The sequence below is a fragment of the Cetorhinus maximus genome, unplaced genomic scaffold (assembly GCF_964194155.1).
Source record: "Cetorhinus maximus unplaced genomic scaffold, sCetMax3.hap1.1 HAP1_SCAFFOLD_138, whole genome shotgun sequence".
In the NCBI taxonomy this organism is placed as follows: domain Eukaryota; kingdom Metazoa; phylum Chordata; class Chondrichthyes; order Lamniformes; family Cetorhinidae; genus Cetorhinus; species Cetorhinus maximus.
Genome location: NW_027596135.1, coordinates 597,114 through 623,492, shown reverse-complemented (window position 1 = coordinate 623,492; position 26,379 = coordinate 597,114). Strand labels below are relative to the sequence as shown.

Genomic DNA, 26,379 nt, shown 5'->3' with positions numbered 1-26,379 from the left:
GTAAGGCCATTGGGAGGTTTGCAAGGATGCGTGTTTTAAAATGGAGACATTGCCAGACTGGGAGCCAGTGTAAGTCAGCAAGCACAGGGAGTCTTGAGTGAACAGGACATGGAGCGACTGAAGAAAAGGGGCAATGGACTTTTACATAAGCTCAATTTTGCATAAGGTGGGAGGCTATAGCAGGAAGCTTTGGTAAATCTGGTCATTTATGGGCTGTCATCAGAAACATTGACCCTGAGAGCTGTCGGATTATCACAAAAATTCAAGAAACATCCTTCAGGGAGAGAAAACTTGCCACCTCTACCCAGTGTAGCCTACACACGAGATTCTACTCCACATTATGTGCTCAACTTGAGCCTGTTGACCAAACAGCTACAAAACAATTTGGTCCAGCAACACTCAGGCTGACAAATACTGTTGCTCATACCTCAAGACCAAATTTTTGAACAGAAGGCTAAAAAGACCTGAAGGATTTATTAATAAATTCAACACCAACACCAAAGTTGGAACAGTACAATACAATCTCAAAAGAGAGCAGGCTATACTAGACCTGGTATTGTGCAATGAGATCGGAGTAATTAATGATCTCACAGTGAAGGTGCCCCGAGGTAACAGCGACCATAATATGATTGCATTTTACCTTCAGTTTGAGGGAGAGAGGAGTGGGTCTGAGACTAAGTTTTTAAATTTAAATAGGGGCAGTTATGAGGGCATGAAAGCTGAGCTGGCTAAAGTGAATTGGAAAATTAGGTTAAGGGATAGGTCAATAGAGATGCAGTGGCTAATATTTAAGGGGATATTTCAGAATGCACAGAATAGATACATTCCAATGAGTAAGAAAAAGTGTAAGGGACCGACACGCCATCTGTGGTTAACTAGAAAGGTTAAAGATAGTATCACACTTAAAGAAAGAACACATAATTGTGTATAGATAGGTGGAAGGCCAGAAGGTTGGACAGAATATAAGGAACAGTGAAGAATGACTAAAAGATTAACAAGGAGAGTAAAATTAGAGTATGAGAGAAAGCTAGCCAGAAGTATAAAAGCAGATAGTAAGAGTTTTTATAAATATTTTAATAAAAGGGTTAACAAAGTGAGCGTTGAACCTATAGAGAGTGAGTCTGGAGAATTGATAATGGAAATCAAGGAGATGGCAGATGAATTGAACAGGTATTTTGCATCAGGTTTCACTATAGAGGATACAAGTAACATCCCAGAAGCAGCTATAAACCCGAAAACGGAGGTGGGGAAGGAAACCAGGAAAACTACAGTCACCAGAGAAGTGGTGCTAAGTAAATTGATGGAGCTGCAGACTGACAAGAGCCCGGGTCCTGATGGACTTCACCCTAGGGTATTAAAAGAAGTGTCTAGTGAGGTAGTTGATGCATTAGTTTTAATTTTCCAAAAATTCCTAGATTCAGGGAAGGTCCCATTAGATTGGAAGATAGAAAATGTTACTCCATTATTCAAAAAGGGAGGGAGACAGAAAGCAGGAAACTATAGGCCAGTTATCTTAACATCTATGATAGGGAAAAGGTTAGAATCTATTATTAAAGAAGTTATAGCAGGATACTTGGATAAGCTCAAGATTATCAGGCAGAGTCACAGGGAAATCGTGTTTAAACAACTTATTGGAGTTTGTTGAGGAAGTAACGTGCTGTGGATAAAGGGGAACTGGTGGATGTATTGTACTTAGATTTCCAGAAGGCGTTTGATAAAGTGCCACATCAAAGGTTATTGCGGAAAATAAAAGCTCATGGTATAGGGGGTAACATATTGGCATGGATAGAAGATTGGCTGGCTAACAGGAAGCAGAGAGTAGGCATAAATGGGTCTTTTTCAGGTTGGCAAGATGTAACTAGTGGCATGCCACAGAGATCAGTGCTGGGACCTCAACTGTTTACAATTTATATAAATGACTTGGATGAAGGGACGGTTGCCAAATTTGCTGATGACACAAAGATAGGAAAATAAGTTGTGAAGAGGACATAAGGAGGCTACAAACAGATATAGATAGGTTAAGTGAGTTGGCAAAGATCTGGCAGATGGAGTTTAATGTTGGAAAAAGTGAAATTGCCCATCTTGGCAGGAAGAATAAAAGAGAAGCATATTATCTAAATGGTGAGAGATTGCAGAACTCTGAGGTGCAGAGGGATCTGCGTGTCCTAGTGCATGAATCACGAAAGGCTAGTATGCAAGTACAGCAAGTAATTGGGAAAGCTAATAGAATGTTATCATTTATTGCGAGGGGAATTGAATACAAAAGTAGGGAGCTTATGCTTCAGTTGTACAGGGCATTGGTGAGCCCACATTTGGAGTACTGTGTACAGTATTGGTCGCCTTATTTAAAGAAGAGTGCAAATTCGTTGGAAGCAATTCAGAGAAGGTTTACTAGACTAATACCTGGAATGGGTGGGTTGTCTTATTATGAAAGGTTGGACAGACTAGGCTTGTAGCTGCTGGAGTTTAGAACATTAAGAGGCAACTTGATTGAAACATATAAGATCCTGAGGGGCCTTGACAGGCTAGGTGTGGAGAGGATGTTTCCTCTTGTGGGAGAATCTAGAACTAGGAGTCACTGTTTAAAAATAAGGGGACGCCCATTTAAAACAGAGATGAGGTGAAATTTTTTTCTCTCAGAAGGTCGTGAGTCTTTGGAACTCTCTTCCTGAAAAGGTGGTGGAAGCAGAGTCTTTGAACATTTTTGAGGCAGATGTGGATAGATTCTTGGTAAGCAAGGGAGTGGGTGGGATGCAGATTTCAGATTACTATCAGATCAACCATAATCTTATTAAATGGCTGGGCAGGCTCGAGGGGCTGAATGGCCGACTCTTGCTCCTTGTTCGTATGTCACAAAAGATTAATGATTATTTCTGATCTTCTGGCAAAGGTAAGTTATCCAGTCCTGTTTTATCAGGTGACATTTCTTGATTGAGCACTACAAAGTTTCCCCCTTTCTCTCCATCACCTCTCAGAGAGGTGATCCTCTTTCACTGGAGATAAACCCACCAGCTCTTCTTCATCCAGTGTTTAGGTGTTTGAACTCCAGCCAAGCTTTCACACCATCTACAATCTCAAACACGGCAAACAATGAACTTCAGTGATCTGGCGAACTGTGACAAGGTTCTTTAAACATATTCAAATGATCAGTCCCCTACAGAGATCAATGCACACTCTTGTCAGCTGGCTTGAAGCCATTTTACATTGTCAAAGACTACATGAGGTTATATACACTGTAGCAATCACCAGCATTCTGAGAAAAGCTATGACATTCCTCATTGTCAGTAGGATCATTTTGTGGAATCAGTCAGGAATAGGTGCAACCTTGGATTAAAATCAACAGCACATAACTTTTACCAAACACAACCTATTACTTTGTATGTTAAGTTTTGTCAAAATTAGAATTCATATTTTTTAAAGATATTTTCTTCTCTTCATTGGATGATCAGAAAAGAGCATTGATATCGGCCTGGACAATATTTAACCCTCAGCCAACACCTTAAACAGATGACCTGGTCCTTTATTGCATAGCTGCGTGTGGGGAGCTCCCTGTGCGCTAATTGACTGCCATGTTTCCTACATTACCACAGTGATCACACTCCAAAAGTATGTTGTTGGCTGTGAAATGCTTTGGTATGTCGTCATCGGCTGCCCCTCGATTTGTGGATGGTGGCGAGTATCTGCCAGTCATGTGACTGAACAGGTCAATTCTGGACCTACAGATCTTTGGGCACATGGGGCAGGATGTCTCAGGGGGTAGTGGGATCCAGAGTGCAGGACTTGCTTCCTTTTCTTTCCTTCCTTGCCGCTGCTCTGCCTAAGACGTTGTGACTCAAAGCGTGATGCAGCTTGATGATCAAGTTGCCGCCATGCTGAACGATTGGTAGCAAGTTCCTCCTGGTCATTGATGCCAATGCTGCTGTGCTTCAAGGAGAGCTTCAGAGTGACTTTGAAGTGTTTTCCTTGTTCTCCCCTGGAATGCTGGCCACTTGAGAATTGAGAAAACAGGACGTGGCGGGGGAGACTGTCCAGATGTCTCTGCAGTGCAGGGGTGTGGTGATGACAACTCTTTGCACTAGGACTTTTGTTGACTTTTGGAGGTCTTTGTTGTTAAACATTCGCTGCCGTAGTTTGTAGAGCTGGCACAGCTGATCCGGCGTTGGTTCTCCTTGTCACCTGGTCAGCCAAATATTCCACCTCCCATATATGTTGAAGGAGAGTCTGGAACATGTTGAACACTTTCCGTACTTTGGTATGTCCTGAGATAGTGAAAGGCACTGTAGAAGAAATACTTTTCTTTTTATTCATGGCATACCACAAAATGCAACTTCAGGTTAAGACCATGAAGATTCAGAGAGGAGCAAGACTGGGTAGGCAGGAAATTCAGCAGGGACACATGAGGAGCACTGGCCAGAATATCATCAATAAAATAACACCGGCCAGAACGCTGTCCTGTCAACACTGCGTGAGTTCTATAAATCAGTTGAGGGGGATCTCACAGAGGGCTTTCCAAATTCTGTAAGATTGGGAGAGAGACCAACGTAAAAGATTGTTCCCACTGGTTGGGGAAGCAGTAACAAGGAGGCACAGATTGAGGCTGTTCACTGGAGGGACAAACAGGAATGTTAGAAGACGTGGTGTCACACAGAGGGTTATTAGGACAAGGAATGCTTTACCATGGGGACTGGGGAGCGGGTGTTGGGGAGCTACTGAGGGCAGTGACTGGAATATCATTTAAACTGGAAATTGGATAGTGAATTCAAAAGGGAAGAATATGAGGGATATGGGGAAATGACTGGGAGGTGGGATTGTGCAGACAACTGCAGCTGAAGACCTATCTGACCTTGTGCTGTAAAATACATTGAACTTATGGCACATTCAGGCCAATTGGTCTATACTGGAGGTTGTCCTCCCACACTTCTCCATCTCATCCTATCAACTTATCCTTATTCCTTCATTTCTCCCTCATAAGTTTATCCAGCTTTCTTTTGTTTATGCTATAGTGAGTTCTACATGCAGTTGTGACTGATTCTAATTCTGTGCTCTTTGGCAGTGAATGCACCATTCCTGTAGAAAATTAATTTGAGGTTGGCTGAGAATTGTACCTTATGGCTCTGGTTCAGAGTCAGTGCTTTAATTGCTATCGTTGGCCATTAACTGGCTTAGAGAGGTCTCAGGGCTGAAGCGTTTGGAGAAGGAAAATACCGGGAAGGCGAGGTCAGGGTAGAACTACACCTGGAGGAGAGAGCAGAGCTCTACCCTGCATCTATGCTGTATCTGGTCTAGAAACATAGGGCAGAATTTTCTGCCTGTCGGATGGGTGGGCCCGACCCAATCTCTGGCAGGCGGGAAGCCGATCCCTGCCAGCGAAGCGGGCCACACCGCCATTTTACGTGGGCAGGCCAATTAAGTTCCATCCAGCATGACGTCCAGCGGGAAGCGCTATGCATTTCCTGTGCAGGCAGGGAATTCCCTAAAAGCGAGAGTGCGCTCTTTCGCACATGCGCACGAAAGAGCGCAATCTCCCTGAGGCTAAGTGCAGCCTCAGGGAGATCACTTCCACTTTGAAAAATATTAAAAATAGAAAAATAAAATTCCCTAACATGTCCCCCTCATGTGACAATGTCACATGAAATGGGACATGTTCATAATTTACAGAATAACTTTATTAAAATTTTTAAAACCCTGCATGAAACCTCATCCCGTCGCTGGATGAGGTTTTATGTTTTCTCTATTTGCCGCCGGGGCTCCTGGCCTGCCCGCCAACCTTAATGTTGGACGGGCAGGTCCTTTAATTGTTTAAATGATCCTGTCAATGGCCTCAATTGGCCATTGACAGGTCGGCAGGCCCGCAGCTGATTTTGCTGCGCCCCCGCCTTCCTGAAAATTTAAATGGGGCGGGATGACGTAGGGGGCTCCACCTGACGTCATCCCGCGTCATTATATGCGTCGGCGAGCGGGCCCCGCACCCTGCTCGCCGACAGAAAAATTCTGCCCATAGAGTTGAAACAACTTCCCTATTTTCATACTCCATTCCCTTTGAAATAAAGGCCAACATTCCATTTGCCTTCCCTATTACCTGCTGAACTTGTATGCTAGCTTTGTGTGATTCATTCACAAGCACCCCCAAATCCGTCTGTGCTGCAGCTTTCTGCAGTCTTTCTCCATTTAAATAATATTCAGCTCCTCTGTTCTTCCTGCCAAAGTGCATAACCTCATATTTTCTCACATTATATTCCATCAGCCAAGTTTTTGCCCATTCACTTAACCTGTCTATATTCCTCTGTAGACTCTTTGTGTCATCCTCATCACTTGCCTTCCCACCTATTTTTGTGTCATTCGCAAACCTGGCAATAGTACATTCATTTCCCTCATCCAAGTCATTAATATATATTGTAACTAATTATGGCCCCAGCACTGATCCCTGTGGCACCCCACTAGTTACAGGTTGCCATCCTGAAAATGTCTCCCTTATCCCAACTCTCTGCCTTCTATTAATTAGCCAATCCTCTATCCAACACCATGGGCTCTTATCTTATTAAGTAGCCTTATGTGCGGTACCTTATTGAACACCTTTTAGAAATCCAAATAATATCTACTGTTCTCCTTTATCTGTCCTGCTTGTTACCTCCTCAAAGAATTCTAATAAATTTGTCAGGCATGATTTCCCCTTCATGAAGCCAGGCTGACCCTGCTTGATTACATTATGCATTTCTAAATGCTCTACTATTCCATCCTTTATAATAGACTGTAACATTTTCCCAATGACGGATGTTAAGCTAACTTGCCTATAAGTACCTGATTTTTGTCTCCCTTTTTGAATGAGGGTGTTACATTGGCAGTTTTCCACTCCTTTGGGACTTTCCAGAACCTAAGGGCAGAGTTTTTAGATCGGCGGGTGCGCTCTCGACCCGACCGAGCGTGAAATGACGCGCGTTGCCATCGGCCGAGCATGCCAACATCAATGAGCAGTCGCATGATAATTCAATTTGCAAGGCTATTCCTTCATGGCCCATATAACTGTTTCCTGTTTCCAAAAGAAAGAATGATCCCACTTGTGGGGCTGCCATTAGTGCATAGTCCTGGTCATGGCCCTCCTTATCATAATATGCCGTACAATGTAACTCATCCCTGACGGCCCGGGGGGAGGGAGGGGAGGTGCTGGGGGCTAAGGGCAATTACGAGCCCAATGTCCTTGTTGTCCGCATTTGTAACAATTGGAATTATCTCTGTTCTGCCTTACTCTATGCCTCCTTCTGCCTCTTTGCTGACGCCCACTGTGCGGAGCAGATTCAACCAGACCTGCGTACATAAGCATCTCGTTCGTCTTTTTAAAGGGTTTCTGGTGCTGATGCTGATTCTGGCATTGGCAATGTTGCAACACACTCATTACCTCAACCAGGGGTTTGGCTTCCCATCCAATACAAGTGGTACAAAACATATTCTTCATACCGGGTTGCAAACCGTTTACAATAACATTAACCATTGCAAGTCCTCCTTCACCCTCTTTTAGACCTGAACATTCTGAAAACACTTTTCGTACTCGTTTAGCACAATCACCCTCGTCTTCTCCTGGTTTCTGCTGTGTAGCATTAATTCTAAACCAGTCTACAACCTGGGGGTAACAGTCCCTTGTGGCCGTTAAGATTCGATCCCAGAGGCCAGTGAGCTCGGCCCCTGGGGTAGGTCCTTCCGGCCATTCACTTTTGTCCTTAACCTGTTTCCATTTGTTTGTCAGGCGTCCATCAACACCTCAATATCCTCTTTAGTGGGCTGGTGGCATTTTCGCAAAATTTCCATCTTTTCCTTAAATCTTCTAAATACCAATTATAATAGGCATCCCACTGGGGTTGTTTTACCTTGCCTCTTTTTGATTCTAGAGCTCCTCTTAAGTGCACTAATTTATCGAGATCCCAATTGCCTTCCAATGGAAATTGCTTCTTGGGGTCATCTCAGGTGATCCAATTCCATTTCTTTTTTTAGAAATTTACAACTGGGTGGGCCATAATTCTGATGCATATAATATGCTGGCGTTCCCTTAGCGGGGATGGGACTATCCCCTTTAGCTGCAGCTGCTCCCATATTGATTCCTACGCTGTGCCTGTTTCCTTAGTTCACTTGAGAAGCCTGGCGTTCTCTCTCTTTCCCTTATACCTTCAAACACATTCACAAACAAGCAGCGGATCCATACTGATTCCTACGCTGTACCTGTTTCCTTAGTTCCCTTGAGACACCCGGCTTTCTCTCTCTTTCCTTTGTACCTTCAAACACATTCACAGACAGGCAGTGGATCACTTCTTAGCGCGTTCAACTTTTACTTATCGGCTTACCTCTCTTGCTTACTACGTACCCTGTCCGTCACAATCTCAGGGACTCGAACCCTAGGTGGGTAGCCACGGGATCAGATCCCACCTTTTTTTTCACGGGATCAGATCCCATCTTTTTTTTTGCTCTCTAACAGTCAGGCTATGGCAGAGGTGTACTGCTCATGTCGAGCACCTGCATGCGTACCGGCAGCGGACAGACTCTGGTAAGTAAAATCTTACCTTATTTATATACCGGTTGAGTTGTCTGTTGCCAGGGCATTAACGTTTGGTCTCGCTTAGGCAGTCACTCTTGCCATCTCGATGGAACCTCCAAGAAAGTACTGTCGAATCGCGACACAACTACGAGAACACTGACTTGTTAGAAGCAAAACTATATTTATTCAAGCATGCTTGGGAGTAGGCTGCTCAGGACACCACATGTGGTTCCTAGTCAGTCTACTACCCTGAACAGAGAATCCAGCGTCGTTTATACCGCTCATAACAGGAAATTCAAACCATATAAGGTCCGTACATCAAGAAATCAGTTATGTCATGGATAGCACGTTCAAAAGGCAAATGCAGTAATAGAATTACAGGCAGATGGTACATTTCACAATAAGACAGGAGACAGTTTAACCATAACTATGTAGATAAAGATTACATAAATTACCATATCAGCAGATTTAATCAGGGCACCATTGTTTCGTCTAGCACATAACAGGATGCAGTTGTAACCACAAACTTTTCAAAGGTACTCCTCGTGATTAGTTTACACTGCTCGATTAGTTTACATCATTCCTTACTGCAATATAATCACTTTTAGACCATTTAACCCATTAGACATTTTAGCTGACTAAAGCTCTATTCCACAACATACCCTCTGGTTCATTATTCTATCTGGGGTATTTACTAAATAATTGACTTCACTCAGTCTCTTTTCAATCCAGTAATGCCCACTATTCCTTGCCTTTAATCGCTTGCCTGACACTGGCAACAAGACTAACACCTTCTCTCCAGCAACAAAACTACGAGCTTATGCACTCTTATCTGCACTTATCTTCATCACTTGCTGTGATATCTTTAAATGTTTGTTGGCTACCTCACATGCTTTTTTCAATCTTCCTCTAAATTTTGTCACATAATCCAGGAGACTAGTTTCCGAACGTTGACCCATTAGTTTCTCCTGAATCAACTTAACTCCTTACCTCATGACCATAGACTAATTCAAAAGGACTAAACCCTGTTGATTCATTAGGGGCATCCCTAATAGCAAATAACAAGAATGGAATCCCTCAAACCCAACCCTGTGGGTAGTCTTGACTATATTCCCTCATCTTAGTTTTTAAAGTTTGATGCTATCTCTCTAAAGCACCTTGTGATTCAGGGTGATAAACTGAGGACTTAAACTGCTTTATTCCCAAACTGTTCATTACTTCCTTAAACAGCTGTGACATGAAATTCAAACCCATATCTTGTAAAGAATTTGGTCAACTCCTCTACAATCCTCTTTGCTATAATATTTCGTAAAGATATTGCTTCCAGAAATCTAGTGGACACGTCCATGATTGTCAGCAAGTACTGATTTCCACTTTTGGTCTTAGGGAGGGGCCCTACACAATCAATGTGGACCCTGGTAAATGGTTCCTCAAATGCTGGAATTGGAATTAAAGGTGCAGGTTTAATTAGTGCTTGAGGTTTCCCTGTCACCTGACATGTGTGACATGTTCAACAGAATTTGACTACATCTTTATGCAGTCTAGGCAAATAGAAATGTTTTTGTATTTTAGCCTGAGTTTTCCTAATTCCTAAATGTCCAACTATTGGAATGTCATGAGCCACTCTAACATTTCTGTGTCCACATAGTATTACAATTTGATGTAGTACTGCCCACTTTTCATCTTCCAGAACATGAGGATGCCTCCATTTCCTCATTAACACATTATTTTTAAGGTAATAACACTCTGGAATACATTCTGCCTCTGTTTCAGAATAAGCTGTCTGGTATAACTACTTTATTTGTGAATCTTCCTGCTGTAACTCTACTAATTTCACTGAGCTAAACACTTTGGTCTCACTCTCTCCAACCTTCTCTTCCTGAACAATCTTTTCAAAGACAGATCCAGCTAACTGGATGTCAGCATCCTTCCCCTGTCTTTTAGATTCTTCCTCTTCCTGTTTCAACCTGTGTGTTTGTGACCTCATCACTACACAACCTGGAAACAATCCAGGATGCTCTTTCTGCAACATCTCAGTTGGTTGTATCACCACAGGCTGCCCAAGTAGGCATCACCAACATCTGTGATCCAGCTATATCATTTCCTAGGATAAATTGAACACCTGCAATGGGCAATTTTTCCACTACCCCAACAATCACTTCGCCTATTTTCAACCTCTTTTTAAATTTACCTTACACGATGGAATATGTTTAGTATCTCCATGAATTCCACTTGTTTACATTCTTTCCTGCAATACACTCTCTAGACAACAAATAGCACTATCCCATAACATTAAGGACTGACTAGCTCCTGTGTCCCTTAAAATTTTGATACCTTTGCCTGCTCCACCCTGTACACATGGATAGACTTTCCCTTCACATATAAAATCTTTAAATATTTCTGTAGCCTGCCCTTCAGAAATCCCTTGGGTAAGCTGTGAACATATTCCTACTTCTTTAGCTATCACTGAATCTTCCTGCTCCACCTGTATGCAAACCACTTTTTTCTTGCCTCTGGATCTCAGAGCCCACAGTACTCTTATTTCCAGAACTTTTCTGAGTTCCAACTACTGCAATAGATTTTCCCTGTAACCTCCAAAACATTGACATTGTGTGCCCAGCCTTATTACAATGGGAACATTTAAGTCTTTGAGTGTCACTTCTACCCTCAGCACCTTCCTTTCTGGCCTGAGGAGAAATTTCCTGAGAATTTCCAGCTGTCCCTTCTCTTCCTTGACTACCTGCCTTCCTTTCACCTTCCCACTTTCTATTCTTCTTTGATTTAAAAGGGTGATGAAAAAAAGGTTTAGCTCTATGGACCAACTCATAATCATCAGCTATCTCTGCTGCTTGCCAAGCCGCTTTAACCCTTTGTTCCTCCACACGAGCTCAGACTACCTACTGAAGGAAGTGGATCTTTAATTCCTTCCAAAATAATTACTTCTCTAAGAGCTGCATATGTTGTCTCTACCTTTAATGCCCATATCCAATGGTCAAAATTACTTTGTTTCACTCTCTCAAACTCAATATAGGTCTGTCCAGGCTGTTTCCTCACATTCCAAAACTTCTGCCTGTACGGCCTAGGAACCAACTCATATACACTCAGAATAGCATTTTTTACTGCATCATAATCCACAGATACTTCTTCTGACAGTGATGCATATACCTCATGAGCTCTACCTACCAACCTACTTTGTAAAAAGCAATGTCCAGATTTCTTGTGGCCATTTCATTTGCTTAGCTTTCTTCTCAAATTAAATAAAGAATATCTCTACGTCCCTTTCCTCAAACTTCAGAAGAGCCTGCACAAATTTAAACATCTCCCCACTGGGTTCTGAAGGTGGTCATTTCACCATCAGAGTCTTCCTCAGCATCTGAGGTCTCTTATTTAAAGCCCAGCCTTTTAAGCTGGTATTTTCTTTCTCTCTCCTTTTCTCTTTCCTTCATTGCTAACTTTTCCATTTCCAATTCCCTTTTCTGTTTCCTTTCTCCCTCCTGCCTTTCTGCTTGCTCCCTTTGAAATGCTCTCTCTTTTTCCTTTTCTTTTCCTTTTGCCTCTAATTCAATTCTTTTCAGTTCCTAACCTAACCAGTAATCCTAACTGCAATTTATCCACCAATTCTGTTACTGAGCCTTGGTTATCTTTTGTAAACCAGTCAGGGTTACATCTTCCACTCTCAGAAAAGTCTTAGCAATTGCTAAAGCCATGTTCACAGTCTAACCACTTCAAAATCCCTCAACACCAACTCATGAGTTCAGTGTTCTTCCTGCCCTTGTAGCCTTCAGATTCACCAACTCCAAGCCAATCAAGGAATTCTTAAAATCCCACAAAGAGCCCCCAATTTTGTTATGATATGACAGGTGGTAAATGCTGGACTAACCAAATCCCAAAGGGAAACTTGGCCAAACTATCACAAGGATTTGTAGTTAGTATTTTATTACAAGAATGTATGTATACTGAAGTCAAAAATAAAGATTCTACTACCACTTTTGGAGATTTTAATTATTAAAGCAAAGCATTTATTAACAAAAGAAAAGAAACCGTAAACACACAAGATTAGTTACACAGTTAAATTTAGTCTTATAATATTTCCCAAAAGATTCCTGCTTAGCTAGACTCACAAATAAACACCCTTTTCTAGGCAATAGTCCCTATAGATTCGTAATCTTTAAAAACATCCAGTAATGTTACTGCAAGACACCAACTGCTGCTATAAGGGAAATATTTCACAAGCTTCTCTCTCCCTCTCACTTAACAATGGAAAACCAAGGCTTGTAACAAAACCTTGCTTTCTGGAACAACCAGACACTTCTCTGGGCTATAAGCTGCTTCCTTCACAAAACTGTGCCCGCACAGCACTCTTCAAGATCACATGGCCACACACACCTCATACAGCTTTCAATCTTTCCTTATATACATTTTTCCCCCTTTCGTCTCTAAACCCATTGTTTTTAACTTTCCTTTGAAAGTTATCTTTCCCAGAATCTAAAATCTTTCATGTTGTCTTTATGGCCACCAGTTTTTGGAACAATAAACTTAATAACTTTTCTTTCTTTATTTATGATCTTTGCCAGTTGTAAAACTTCCATTTCTCTCTTTGAAATTCAATAGCCAATTCACTCCTTATTTATCTCCTAATGCAAATTCCTATTCATGTTGTATCTACTTGTATCCCATCTTAGCGCGTTCATTTCCACTTCAAAATGCCTGCTTTTACACCTATTCCATTTGATGATTTAAACCTTGCAGTCTGACTGTCTTCAGCCTAATTAACTTAGTCACATACACACAGTCCCCACAAACCTGCTTCACAGTATCCCACAGCAATATTGGAAAAAATGATATTTTCTTTATAGTACATCTTCCCTCGATCTTCCCCTCCAGTAACTGTCCCTGGTGACCTGGACGACCACATGTTCAGGAAATGCCCTCAGCTGCAGAAACTTGAGCTCTGGGTTTCAGAACTCGAATAGCTGCTGGAGTCACTGTGGCACATCCCCAAGGCTGACAGCTATGCCAATAGCATGTTCAGAGAGGTGGTCACATTGCAAGTTAGGAGCATGGAGGCAGAAAGGGAATGGGTGACCGCCAGGCTGCCCAATAGAACCAGGAAGGTGGTGCAGAAGTCCCCTGGGGTCCTGCTCACTAATCGATTTCCCGTTTTGGATACTTGTGAGGGTGTTTGTTCCTCAGAAGAGTGCAGTCAGAGTCAAGTTTGTGGCACCACTGTACAGGAGGGGAGGAAGAAGAAAGGAAGCGCATCAGTGATGGGGGTTTGTTAGTTAAGAGAAGAGGCAGGCATTTCTGCGGCCGTAGACATGACTCCAGGATAGTATGCTGCCTCCCTGATACCAGGGTCAAGGATGCCATAGAGCGGCTGCAGGACATTCTTCTGGGGGAGGATGAACAGCCAGAGGCCATGGTCCATGTCAGTGCCAATGACTTAGGTAGGAAGGGGATGTGGTCCTGCAATCAGAATTCAGGGAGCTAGGTAGAAAATTAGCAAGCAGGGCCTCAAAAGTAGTAATCTCCAGATTACTCCTTGTACCACATGCAAGTGAGTACAGAAATAGGAGGATAAGGCAGATGAATGCGTAGCTGGAAGGATGGTGCAGGAGGGAGAGCTTTAGATTCCTGGGACACTGGAACTGGCTTTGGGGAGATGGCACCTGTACAAGCAAGATAGGTTGCACCTGAATAGAGCCAGGACTGAACTGCTTGCTAGTGCTGTGTCAGGGGTGCTTTAAACTAACCCTGCAGGAACCAGGAGGGAATATTAGCGAGTAATACCAAGGTGCACAAAATACTGGGAGATGCAGATAGCACAAGAACAGAGTATAGTAAGTTAATAGAGTTGGAGTAAGGGAGAAAGTAATGAAACCTAAAATCAGTGTTATGCTGCATGTATGTGAATGCGTGGAGTATAGTAAATAAGATGGTGATTTACAGGCGCAGATTGCCATGTGGAATTATGATGCTGTGGCGATAACAGAGATCTGGCTCAAGGAAGCACAGGACTAGGTATTAAATATTCCTGGATACAAGGTGCTCAGGAAAGATAGGGCAGGAAGGAAAGGAGGAGGGGTGGTGGTATTGGCTAAGAAGAACGTTGCAGTGCTGGAGAAAGAGGATGTCCCAGAGGGTTCAAGGACAGAGTCAATTTGGCTAGAGCTAAGGAACAAAAAGGGTGCAATTATATTGCTCGGTGTAGTCTGTAGGCCACCAACTTGTGGGAAGGATGCAGAGGAATAAACCTGCAGGGAAATTACAGAGAGATGCAAATATCATAGAGTAGTTGTAATGGGGGACTTTAATTACCCAAATGTAGACTGAGATATTGATGGTATAAAGGGCGGAGAGGGGCAAGAGTTCCTAGAGTGTGTTCAGGAGAATTTTCTACAGCAGTATGCATCCAGTACAACAAGAAAGGAGGCACTGCTAGACCTGGTTCCTGGAAAGAAGCCAAGTAGATCAAGTGTCAGTGGGGGAACAAATAGGGGACAGTGATCATTGTATCATAAGGTTTAGAATGACGGTAGAAAAGGACAATGGGCAATCCAGAGTAAGAATAATTAACTTGGGGGGAAGCCAACTTCACTGGAGCAAGGAGCAGATTTGATGGGCCGATGACCTACTTCTGCTCCTAGGTCTTATAGTCTAAGAATGGAGCTGGGCTGGCACCAAAGGTTGGCAGTAAAAATTGTAGCTGAATAATGGGCTACTTTCAAAGAAGAAATGATTCAGGCACGGTCAAGGTATATTCCCTCAAAAGGGAAAGGTAGGGCAAACAAATCTGGAGCTCCCTGAATGAAAAAAGGAGATAGAAATTAAGATAAAGAAGAAAAAGTGTGCATAGGACAGGTGTCAGATAGAAAATACACTTGAGAACCAAGCTGAATACAGAAGGTTCAGAGGAGAGATGATAAGCAGATAAGAGAAGCAAAGAGGGATTATGAGAAAAGACTGGCAGCCAAAATAAAGGGAAATCGCAAAGCCTCCTATAAAAATAGTAAAAGGGTGGTAAAGGGAGGAGTAGGGATGATTGTGGGAAAAAGGGGAGTTTAACATGGAGGCAGGGGGCATAGCTGAGGTGTTAAATGAATACTTTGCATCTGCCTTTACCTACGAGGCAGATGCTGCCCAGGCCATGGTGACATAGGAGGAAACTCAGTCACGAGAAGGGTTAAAAATTGATAAGGAGAAGGTATTGGATAAACTATCGGTACTTAAAGTTGACAAGGCACCGGAACCAGATCAGATGCACCCAAGGATATTGAAGAAAATAAGAGTGGAAATTGCAAGGGTACTGGCCATAATCTTTCAGTCTTCTCTAGACTCAGAGGAGGTGACAGAGGACTGGAGAATTGCAAACATTACACCCTTGTTCAAACATGGTGGCAAGGATAAGCCCAGCAGTTACAGATCAGTCAGTTTAACTTCAATGGTGGGGAAACTTCTCGAAACAGTTATTCGGGATAGAATTAATAGTCAATGGAAAAATGTGGGTTGATTAGGAAGAGCCAGCATGGATTTCTTAAGGGAAAATCATGTTTAACTAGCTTTCTGGAGTCTTTTTAAGATGTAACAGAGAGGGCTGATGAGGGTAATGCCGTTGATGTGGTGTACATGGACTTCCAAAAAGCATTTGATACAGTGCCGCACATCAGACTTGTGAGAAAAGTTATAGCCCATGGAATAAAAGGGGCAGAAGCAAAGTGGATACAAAATTGGCTGGGTAATAGGAAACAGTGCGTAATGGTCAATCGATATTTTTTGGGCTCGAGGAAGGTTTGGAGTGGAGTTCCCCAGGGGTCGGTATTGGGACCCTTGCTTTTCCTAATATATATTAATGATCTAGATCTTGGTGTGCAGGGGACAATTTCAAAGTTTGTGAATGATACAAAACTTGGAAGCATTGTAAACTGTGAGGAGGACAGTGTAGAAATTCAAAATGACATTTTATCAGGCAAGATGGTGAAGTGAGCAGATAGGTGACAGATGAAGTTCAATGCAGAGAAGTGTGAGGTGATTCATTTTGGTAGGAAGAACATGGAGAGATGATATAAAATAAAGGGTACAACTCTAGGTGTGCAGGAGCAGAGAGAGCTGGATGTAACTACTTAGCATGGAGGAGTCTCATTCATTATTGGAATTAAGGGACTTGGGTGTATATGTGCAAAAGTCATTAAAGTAGCAGGACAGGTGGAGAGAGCAGCTTGTTAGGAACTAGGGGTAGTTATATTTGTATTTGTGGGTGTTAGGAATACGCTGTAGCTTTAAGTTTAAATTTTAGTTTTAAAGTATAAGTTTAGTTTCTATTTCTGTATTTGTGTGTTAAGGGAACTTGAGTTTTAGTTTCACTTTAAACTGATGCCTGCAACTCTGGGGGCAGAATTTTCTACCTGTCAGGCGGGCGGGCCCGACCCAATCTCCGGCAGTCGGGGAGCCGATCCCCATCGGAGAAGCGTGCCCCACTGCCATTTTACGTGGGTGGGCCAATTAAGGGCCGCCCAGCATGACGTCCGGCGGGAAGCATTATGTGCGGGCGGTGGGGGGGATTCCTCAAAAGCGAGAGTGCGCTCTTTCGCGCATGCGCACGAAAGAACACACATCTCCCTGAGGCTAAGTGCTGCCTCAAGGAGATCGCTTACACTTTTAAAAAGATTAAAAATAGAAAAAAAAATTCCTTAACATGTCCCCCTCATGTGACAATGTCACATGAGATGGGACATGTTCATAAATTACTGTAAAACTTTATTAAACTTTATTGAACACTGAATGAAATCTCATCCCACCGGTGGATGAGGTTTTATAGTTTTTCTAGTTCGCGCCGGGACTCCTGGCCTGCCCACCAACATTAAGGTTGGATAGGCAGGTCCTTTAATTGTTTAAATGAGCCTGTCAATGGCCTCAATCGGCCATTGACAGGTCGGCGGGCTCACAGCTGATTTTGCTGCGCCCCCGCCTTCCTGAAAATTTAAATGGGGTGGGATGACGTCGGGGGTTCCGCCCGACGTCATCCCGCGTCATTTTGCGCGTCGGCGAGTGGGCCCCACCCCCTGCTCGCTAACGGCAAAATTCTGCCCTGGGGGTTTTGGTTGTTTACCTGTGTTCCAATGACGTTTCATGACTCTTGAGGTAGAAAAAAACTGGAATAAGCAGCTAGAAAAAAGTGCCAAAACAGTCAGGACATGAAAAGGGACAAAAAACTGTCCTGGGAGTGTTTGATGGGGACGGTGTAGAGGTAGCTTTACTCTGTATCTAACCCCGTGCTGTACCTGTCCTGGGAGTGTTTGATGGGGACAGTGTAGAGGGAGCTTTACTCTGTATCTAACCCCGTGCTGCACCTGTCCTGGGAGTGTTTGACAGGGACAGTGTAGAGGGAGCTTTACTCTGTAATTAACCCCGTGCTGTACCTGTCCTGGGAGTGTTTGATGGGGACAGCATAGAGGGAGCTCTACTCTGTATCTAACCCCGTGCTGTACCTGTCGTGGGAGTGTTTGATGGAGACAGTGTAGAGGGACCTTTACTCTGTATCTAACCCCGTGCTGTAATTGTCCTGGGAGTGTTTGATGGAGACAGCATAGAGGGAGCTTTACTCTGTATCTAACCCCGTGCTGTACCTGTCCTGGGAGTGTTTGATGGGCACAGTGTAGAGGGAGCTTTACTCTGTATAAAACGCCGTGCTTGGAGAAGAGAATGCTGAAAGGAGATTTGATAGAGGCATTCAAAATCATGAGGAGTCTGAACAGAGTAGATCCCACTTATCAAAGGATTGTGAATGAGAGTGCAAAGATTTAAAGTAATTTGCCAAAGAAGCAAAAACGATTTGAGAAAACACTTTTTCACGCAGAGTGTTTAGGATCTTGAATTCACTGTCTGAGAGTGTGGTGGATGCAGGTTCAATCGAGGCTTACAAGAGGGAATTGGATTGTTATCTGAAAAGGAAAAATGTGCAGGGTTACAGAGAGAAGGCTAGAAACTGAAACTAAATTAACTGCTCATTCAGAGGATTGGCGCAGACACAGTAGGCTGAATGGCCTCCTTCTGTACTCTATTATTTTGTGGTCCTATGGAAAACACACTAATCCAGAAAAAACTGGGGACCAGATTGAAATCATGAGGGGCCTGGGTAGAGTAGATAGAAAGAAACTGTTCCCGTTGGTGGAAGGGTCCATAGGTCAGAAATTTAAGCTGATTGACAAAAGAACCAATGGTGACATGAAGAGGAACGTTTTACACGTAGCAAGTAGTTAGGATCTGGAATCACTGCCTCAGAGCGTGGTGGAGGTATGTTCAGTCAAGGCATTCAGAAGGGGAATTATAAATAAACACCTGAAGAGAAACAATTTGCAGGGCTACTGGGAAAAGCCCAGGTGTGGGACTGGGTTAGTTGCTCTTGCAGAATGTTGGGATGGACACAGCAGGCTGAATAGTCTCTCATACTGTAACCGGTGTGTTCAAGCCTTGTGCCTTTTTTGAATTACCCAGAAGCTTGAGGAGCCGATAGTTCCCTGTTGCTTTATCCTTGGCAATGCCTTGGCCAATCGGAGTCAACTTGCCAACCAACCAGCACGCTTTTCTCCTGCAGTATAAATTGTTATGATCGTTTGAAACTTAGCATTCTTGTGTTTCTCCTGATGCGTGTGAGAAGAAAATCTTTGACAGCACATCTCCCTTTTCAGTGATATTCAAGAGCTGGGTGGGGTTTGAGGGAGGAATGTTGGCCAGGAAATTGGGTGAGCTCCACACCACCACCCTCCCCCACACCCCAGCTCTAGTACAAATAGTGACACGGGCTCCTTACTGTCCACCTCAATCTAACATTGCAGCAATCCTGAGCACTGAATCAGTCTGTCTGCCCAGATTATTTGTTTAAGTTGTGGTGTTTGGATATAATGATAACTTGCCCTGATCTGAGTGTGAGGCTGCAACCACTGGACTATCAGCCTGGCTCAGTGATAACCCCCTGACCTGAGTGTGAGACTGCGACCACTGGACTATCAGCCTGGCTCAGTGATAACACCTTGATCTGAGTGTGAGACTGCGACCACTGGACTATCAGCCTGGCTCAGTGATAACACCTTGATCTGAGTGTGAGACTGCGACCACTGGACTATCAACCTGGCTCGCCATTGGTACTGTTGTTGCTGAGTGGCAAAGGTTGTGGGTTTGAGCTCCACCGCAGGACCTGAACACAGTTTCCCTTCAGTGCAGTACTGAGGGAGTGCGCTGTCGTCCGCTGGATGAGGTGTCGGCCTGTTCAGGTCCATGTTAAAGCTGCCAAGAGACCATCGGAGGAAGAGGAGGGAGTTGTCTCCTGAATTCTGACTAACGTTCCTACCTCGTCCAACTCCAGCAGGAACAGATTATTTAATTAATGTTGAGATATCCCCTTGTGTGACAATCAGTGTAAAAAGACAGGTAGAGAGGTTGAATGAGGTGGTAGAGAGGTAGAGAAGGTGCCATCTCAATATTTCACCTTTAGTTATCTCATCAGGTATCTGACATTGCCCAAGACACCACAAGCATGATACAATTCAGTTTATTGATAATTTTTAGTAGATTTACACAAGAATTATGCAGTTCCTTTATATTGTCTACAATCTAACAACACACCATGAACAATTGATGAACTTTGATTAATATTTGACATTACATCCTGTTAAACAGAATAATCCAGAAACATCCTGCTGGTGAAGATGGCTCCTCTCTCTTCTCCCAATGATGTCTAATTTAGAGTAAAAGACAGGAAATATGTATCGAATATTTTGATATCAAAACTGCAGTAAAAATATTTCAAAGATGATCAGTGTTTGTTGTTAGTGTTACCTGTTAGAACCTAAAACTCCCAGGGTTAGATACAAAGTAAAGCTCCCTCTACACTGCCACCATTAAACACTCCCAGGACAGGTACAGTATGGGGTTAGATACAGAGTAAAGCACCCTATACACTGTCCCCATCAAACACTCCCAGGACAGGTACAGTATGGGGTTAGATACAGAGTAAAGCACCCTATACACCGTCCCCCATCAAACACTCCCAGGACAGGTACAGCACGGGGTTAGATACAGAGTAAAGCACCCTATACACCGTCCCCCATCAAACACTCCCAGGACAGGTACAGCACGGGGTTAGATACAGAGTAAAGCTCCCTCTACACTGTCCCCATCAAACACTCCCAGGACAGGGACAGTATCTGGCTAGATACAAAGCAAAGCTCACCTCATTGCTGCTGCATCGTTACTGTAAATTATGATAAATCCAATTCCTACACCTGGCTATTTTATGGCCTCTTTCAGTGGAATTGATAAGTTGTGTTGATGTCTCTGCAATGCTGTGGATCTGAACTTTTCCTCTTCCTGCTTATGGTGTTAATCTCCATCATTTAAATGTGTGTTTTGTGCCTAGGATATGTCTCAATCAAACTAATATCTCACTCTCTTCTGCTGCTTGAGAAACATGTTTACTGTGTGTATTTGACAGTTGTTTCAGACTGACAGTACATGTCAGTTAAAATGAATAGATTATGAGAGGAATTAATAAGACAGACCTTTATCAGTGATATTTCCATCCTCTACCACAAACTTATTCTTTGCAGAATGGTCTTGAACAAGGCTTTCCTCGTCTGTAAATGAATTTATAAAGCATGTTGAAGCAGTCACTTTTTAAATCCCAATAGAAACCAAAGCATTTAGGGAATTTGGGGACAGAATCAGTCACAATAAATAGAGGGCCTCACCGTTTGTATATTTTTGTAACCAGGTACAGACCAATCAGCAACCCGAGAACTCCAGCAATAACACCAACAGCACAGACAATGGTTCCAGCGTGTGGCTGTGCAGAAGGCTGATCTGTTGAAAAAAATATCCGGACAGCAAATTGAATCTTTCTTTGTGTAACCAGTATTTACTAATCATCAGAATTCTATCTCTCTCACTCTCTTTGGTAGTCCCTCGAAGCGAGGAGGACACTTGCCATTGGTCACATCTCGTTGCAAAAACCTGGGCATGGAGTCTTTTAATGGGCGAAGGATGTAGCATTGCAGCTACCACAAGGTGATCATCAGAATTAGAAAGATTTACTATTGTACAGTGTCTTTGAATGATCTGAGTGTGTTTAATATAGAGTGAATTATTTAAAGTGAAGTGTGTCAAAAGCAGCAGCCATTTTGTATTCAGGAAGCAGGGATGGGATAAGTGATCAGTTAGTGTGTCCTTGGTGGTGTTGGTTGAAGGAAAATGGTTAACCAGGATTCCGGGAAAACTTGCTGAGCTGTGATTTACGATATTCAGCAGGCAGGACCTTGACTTGGTCAGTGAAAGGATAAGAGCTTCAGCAATACAGCGCCGCCTCAGCACTGCACCAATGAGGGACATGGACTCACAACCTTCTGACCCTGAGACGTGGGTCCCGCAAATGCATCAAACCGACATACTACTCAGTTGTTAGGGTAGAGGGTTGTTTCACCTTACCTGACCTGCAGGTAGTGGGATGGGGCGGTAGAATATGTGGAACTCAGAAGTTGGGACTCCCCCAACAGGCAGTGGAGCTCTAACACCATGATGTCCGTGTGGTGTGATGAACATGTTCCCTGCCTGGGAGCCAGCCTATCTGGGGTGGGGGTGAGTGGGGTGGTGAACGGTGGGGGGGGCAGGGGTGGGTCAGTGGTGAGAGGCATGGTGGCAGTCAATTCTAGGGCGGGTGGAGGTTGGAGGCCTCTTTTGGTTGGGGCGGTGGTGTTTGTGGGGGGAGACCATCCACTGAAGAGGTTGAAAACCTCTGTGTAAACTGCTACTCCTGTGTGTTCTATTCCAGAAAGGCAGTTGGTGAAGAATGGAACCGGAGCTAATCTTTACACACTTTCATATACATTTGCAGAATTAAACATTACATACATACACCTCCTAACCCAACAACCACAATTTTAAACTGTGTCTATTTCTAGGGGGCACAAGTGAATGCCCAGTAAATGCCCACCACCTGCTTACAATCAAACACAATATACAATGAACACTGTATTGTACTCATCAGGATAGCTTACAAGAAATTTCCAACAGTAATGGGGGAACAACAATTTATACAGCATGAGAAGAGAGTGCTGATTGGTTGACAAGTGGATTCTGGTTGATGGAGGCGTTGCCACGGAGAATGCAGCATGGAATAGTTAACTGCCTAGCTTTGTTCAAATTCAAACCGGGCAGGTCGACTCTGATTGGTCAAGGCATTGCCCTGGTGAATGAACCAGGGAATGGCTGTCCCCCAAGCTTTTGTTTAGATGAACAAGGCACAATGTGCGGACATGCTCATTTTTAAACCCTGACTTATTCTTGTCAAATGCAGTCCATAGTAATAACATCTAACATACCTAATAAAACAGTAAGCGGTTTATCGAGACTCATATGATCTACTTGGCAGCTGTAGGTGTCTCCATCCTGTGGATCAATCCTGATGTATTTTAAGATGTTAAATGTCCAGTCCGTCTCAACCATTAATTGTGATGAATTGACCGGCCCAGTGAATGGCCTCCCATTGATCAAGAAGGTAATGTCAATTTCAAAAGGGTAGAATTTTTCTGCATAACAGAACAGGGTGTTCGACTCTCGTGGGGCGTAGCTTTCCTTGGTATAAATGTGTACAACTGGCTTTTCTGTAACAGAAATAGTGAAAAACTGTAGCAACAACATGCATCCCTACTTTCACATAACATGTATTTTAAAAGACCCTGATATAACAGTGGCATTACCACTCATATTTAATCATTTGTTCGAGAAAGATGTAGTGTCAGATGACAGGCTCATGTCATTCCAATATTTAAGAAGGGGAACAACATGTCCAGGGAATTATAGACTAGTCATCGGTGATGGGAAAAATAATGGTATCATTCCTAAAGGAGAGAATAGAAAAAGCACCTAGAAATGAGAAATATAAAAATGAATAGCATAGATTTCAAAAGGGAAAATCTTGCTTGAATTTTTTTGAGAAGGTAATAGAGAGAGTAGACGATCGTAATGTAGTAGATGTAATTTATCTGGATTTTCAAAAGGCCTTTGATAAGGTGCCCCATAATAGACTGATGAATGAGGTCAGAGAATGTGGATCGGGGGACAAGTGGCAGAATGGATTGCTAACTGGCTTCAAAAAGCAGAGAATGGGAGTAAAGGGTAGTTATTCAGGGTGGCAGAAGGCAGGAAGTGGTGTTCCACAAGGATCAGTGCTGGGATTACTGCTGTTCACAATTTACGTTAATGATTTAAACTTTGGAATCAAAAACGCATTAAATTTGCAGATGACACCAAATTGGGAAGATAGCCAGAGGACTGCAACAAACTACAGGAGGACATTAATAAGCTTGCAGAAAGGGCAAAAAACAGAAATAAATGTGAGGAGGTACATTTTGGTAGGAAGAATAGGGATGTCACATTATTTGCAAGGTACAAGTCTAGGTGAGGTAGAGGAACAAAGGGACCTCAGAATATAAATACACCTATCATTAAAAAATACAGCAGAGGTTAGCAACACCATAAAAATAAAGCAAAATCAAGCACTGGGTTTTACTTCTAGAAGGATTGAATTGAAAAGTAGAGAAGTTATGCTCAATCCTTATCAAACCTTGGAGTGACCACACTTAAGAGGACTGTGTGTGGTTCTAGTTGCCATGGCATAGTGGTATTGTAACTGGATAGTATTCCAGAGACCCAGGGTAATGCTCTGGGGACCTGAGTTCAAATCCCACCATGGCAGATGGTGGAATTTGAACTCAATAAAAATCTGGAATTAAAAGTCAAATGATGACCATGAAACCATTGCCAATTGTGGTTAAAAACCCATCTGGTTCACTAATGGGAAAGAAATCTGTCACCCTGGCCTACATGTGACTCCAGATCCACAGCTATGGGGCTGACTCTTAAATGCCCTCTGAACAAGGGCAATTAGGGATGAGCAATAAATGCTGGCCCAGGCAGTGATGCCCACATCCCATGAATGGATAAGAAATAACAAGAGGCAGAAAACACTGATGGGGGCAGTTTAGAAGCCCCCCTATTATTAGTCAAACTGTTGGGTAAAATATTAATCAAACTTGTAACAAAGGTAATGCGATACTCCTGAGGGACTTTAACCCTCATACAAGCTGGTCAAATCAAATGAACTAAAGTAGTAGAGAACAAATTCATGGAATGGAGACAATTTCTGGAAAAAAAAATAACACCATGGACCTAACCAGGGAAGCAGCTTTTTAGGTCTTCTTTTGTGTGAAATCAGGTTAATTAACAACCTCAATCTCTGATCCTGTGGAGCAGAGTGACCATAATATGATAGAATTTCACACTAAGTTTGAGAATGGCGTACTTAAGTCGGAAACTGGAGTATTGAACTTAAATGATGTATGAGGGGTGAGATGGCTAAGGTTGATTTGAATAAAAAATGCTCTCTGTCACTGAATGTGAGTGCACTAACTTTAGTGCTCATGCAATATCGCTGCAAGTAGTTTTGTTTAAACTGTAAATGAGCGACTTACTGTGGATGATGCTTTTAGCATTTGTCAGCTTTATAATTTCTTCAGTGATGGTTTGCAGTCGAGTGTTGAACCCACGAGCCCTCTCTGTATAATAAGTCACTTCTTCTTGGCCCAGTTCCTTTATCCCATCTGTCACATTCCCATTTAAAACAAACATTTGTGCTCCATAATCATAGAACAAAAAGGGAATGGAATTTATATTGAAGATGTCTACATTTCTTTTTGAATCCGGCGTATAGCTGTAGTACAACCTTGCAGAAACAGATTCAACTTCTAGACAGAGAAAACAGCAGGCAAATCACAAAATGAAATTAGACATTTGCATTTATATTGCACCTTATCATGTCTCTCCAAAGCATGGCTAAAGCCTTCATGCATACGGCAGTGACTGTTTATTGTATAAATATATATGGCAGCCATTTTGTACCCAGTTCGATCCCACAAACAGCAGTAAATAGAATGGCCAATTCATCCATTTTGTGGTCTTGCTGCATGAAGGAGGAATATTGGCCAGGACATCAGAGGGCCTCCCTGCTCCTTTTCCTCTGGTGCCATGGGATCTTTAGTATCGACCTGTACAAGTGGACAGCACCTGGACTTAACATTTGATCTTGTCAGCTCTGACAATGCGGCAACCCCTCAATGTTTGACTGTCGGCCTAAACTATGAACCCCAGTCAGGGTATGAGTCTTAAATCCACAACCTGTGACTGAGTGAAATCATTGTACAAGTTACCCTCTGTAGATCTGAGACATCGCTGAGAGACTGAAGCACTCAACATACAGCAAGTCCGAATGTAAGCAAAGAACTATTGTTAAAATGTTAGATTGGAACACTTTTTTGAAATAAAGTTTTTAATAAATTCAAGAAAATTAACTCTAAGGTCACAATCATGAGACTCTCACCCGTGGAGGCTGAATTCAGCAGCTCATACTCAGTGAGATATAAACAGACAATGGGATAAGGTTACAAAACTAGAATTTTCATTCCCATTTCTTCATCCGCCTGCTCCCTTTCAAATTTAAAACAATTTGGAGGATCTCTGAGTGTAGACTTTCCCATGGATCAGGGCTGGCTTGGAACTCAAACCCCTCCCTCCTCACACCGTGAAAGCAAACTGCACTGATGTAACTTGGATCTTACTTGGCGTAATTTTACTTGGACTCAAGAGCTCAAGAGGGGAGCAGCTCAGAGACTGGACTAGAAAAGTACAAGACCAATTCTGGGATCCAAACACTCCACAGCAAGGGCTCAGGTCCCAAGCCCCCCTCCCCAGTGTGTACACACATACACTCACCAATCTCTGCCCATGTTACTGTTGTCAATGAAGAGATGATT

The 26,379-nt window shown here is 43.0% G+C and overlaps 1 protein-coding gene across 5 annotated transcripts in view; it reads right to left on the bottom strand.

The window, feature by feature from the left end:
- Nucleotides 1-20,050: 20,050 nt before the first annotated feature.
- LOC144672877 (rano class II histocompatibility antigen, A beta chain-like) overlaps nt 20,051-26,379 on the bottom strand; it is a 48,535-nt gene continuing 42,206 nt past the window's right edge. For 2 of the 5 annotated variants that reach the window (XM_078534868.1, XM_078534870.1), the window contains exons 4-8: nt 25,042-25,314; nt 22,891-23,172; nt 21,265-21,376; nt 21,076-21,150; nt 20,051-20,257 (exon numbers count right to left, since the gene is read on the bottom strand). In XM_078534868.1, the coding sequence (XP_078390994.1) occupies nt 21,111-21,150; nt 21,265-21,376; nt 22,891-23,172; nt 25,042-25,314 (707 nt within the window). In that variant the 3' untranslated portion in view covers nt 20,051-20,257; nt 21,076-21,110. The remainder of the gene's footprint in view (nt 20,258-21,075; nt 21,151-21,264; nt 21,377-22,890; nt 23,173-25,041; nt 25,315-26,379) is intronic. The other 3 variants (XM_078534869.1, XM_078534871.1, XM_078534872.1) reach the window with 3 other exon arrangements.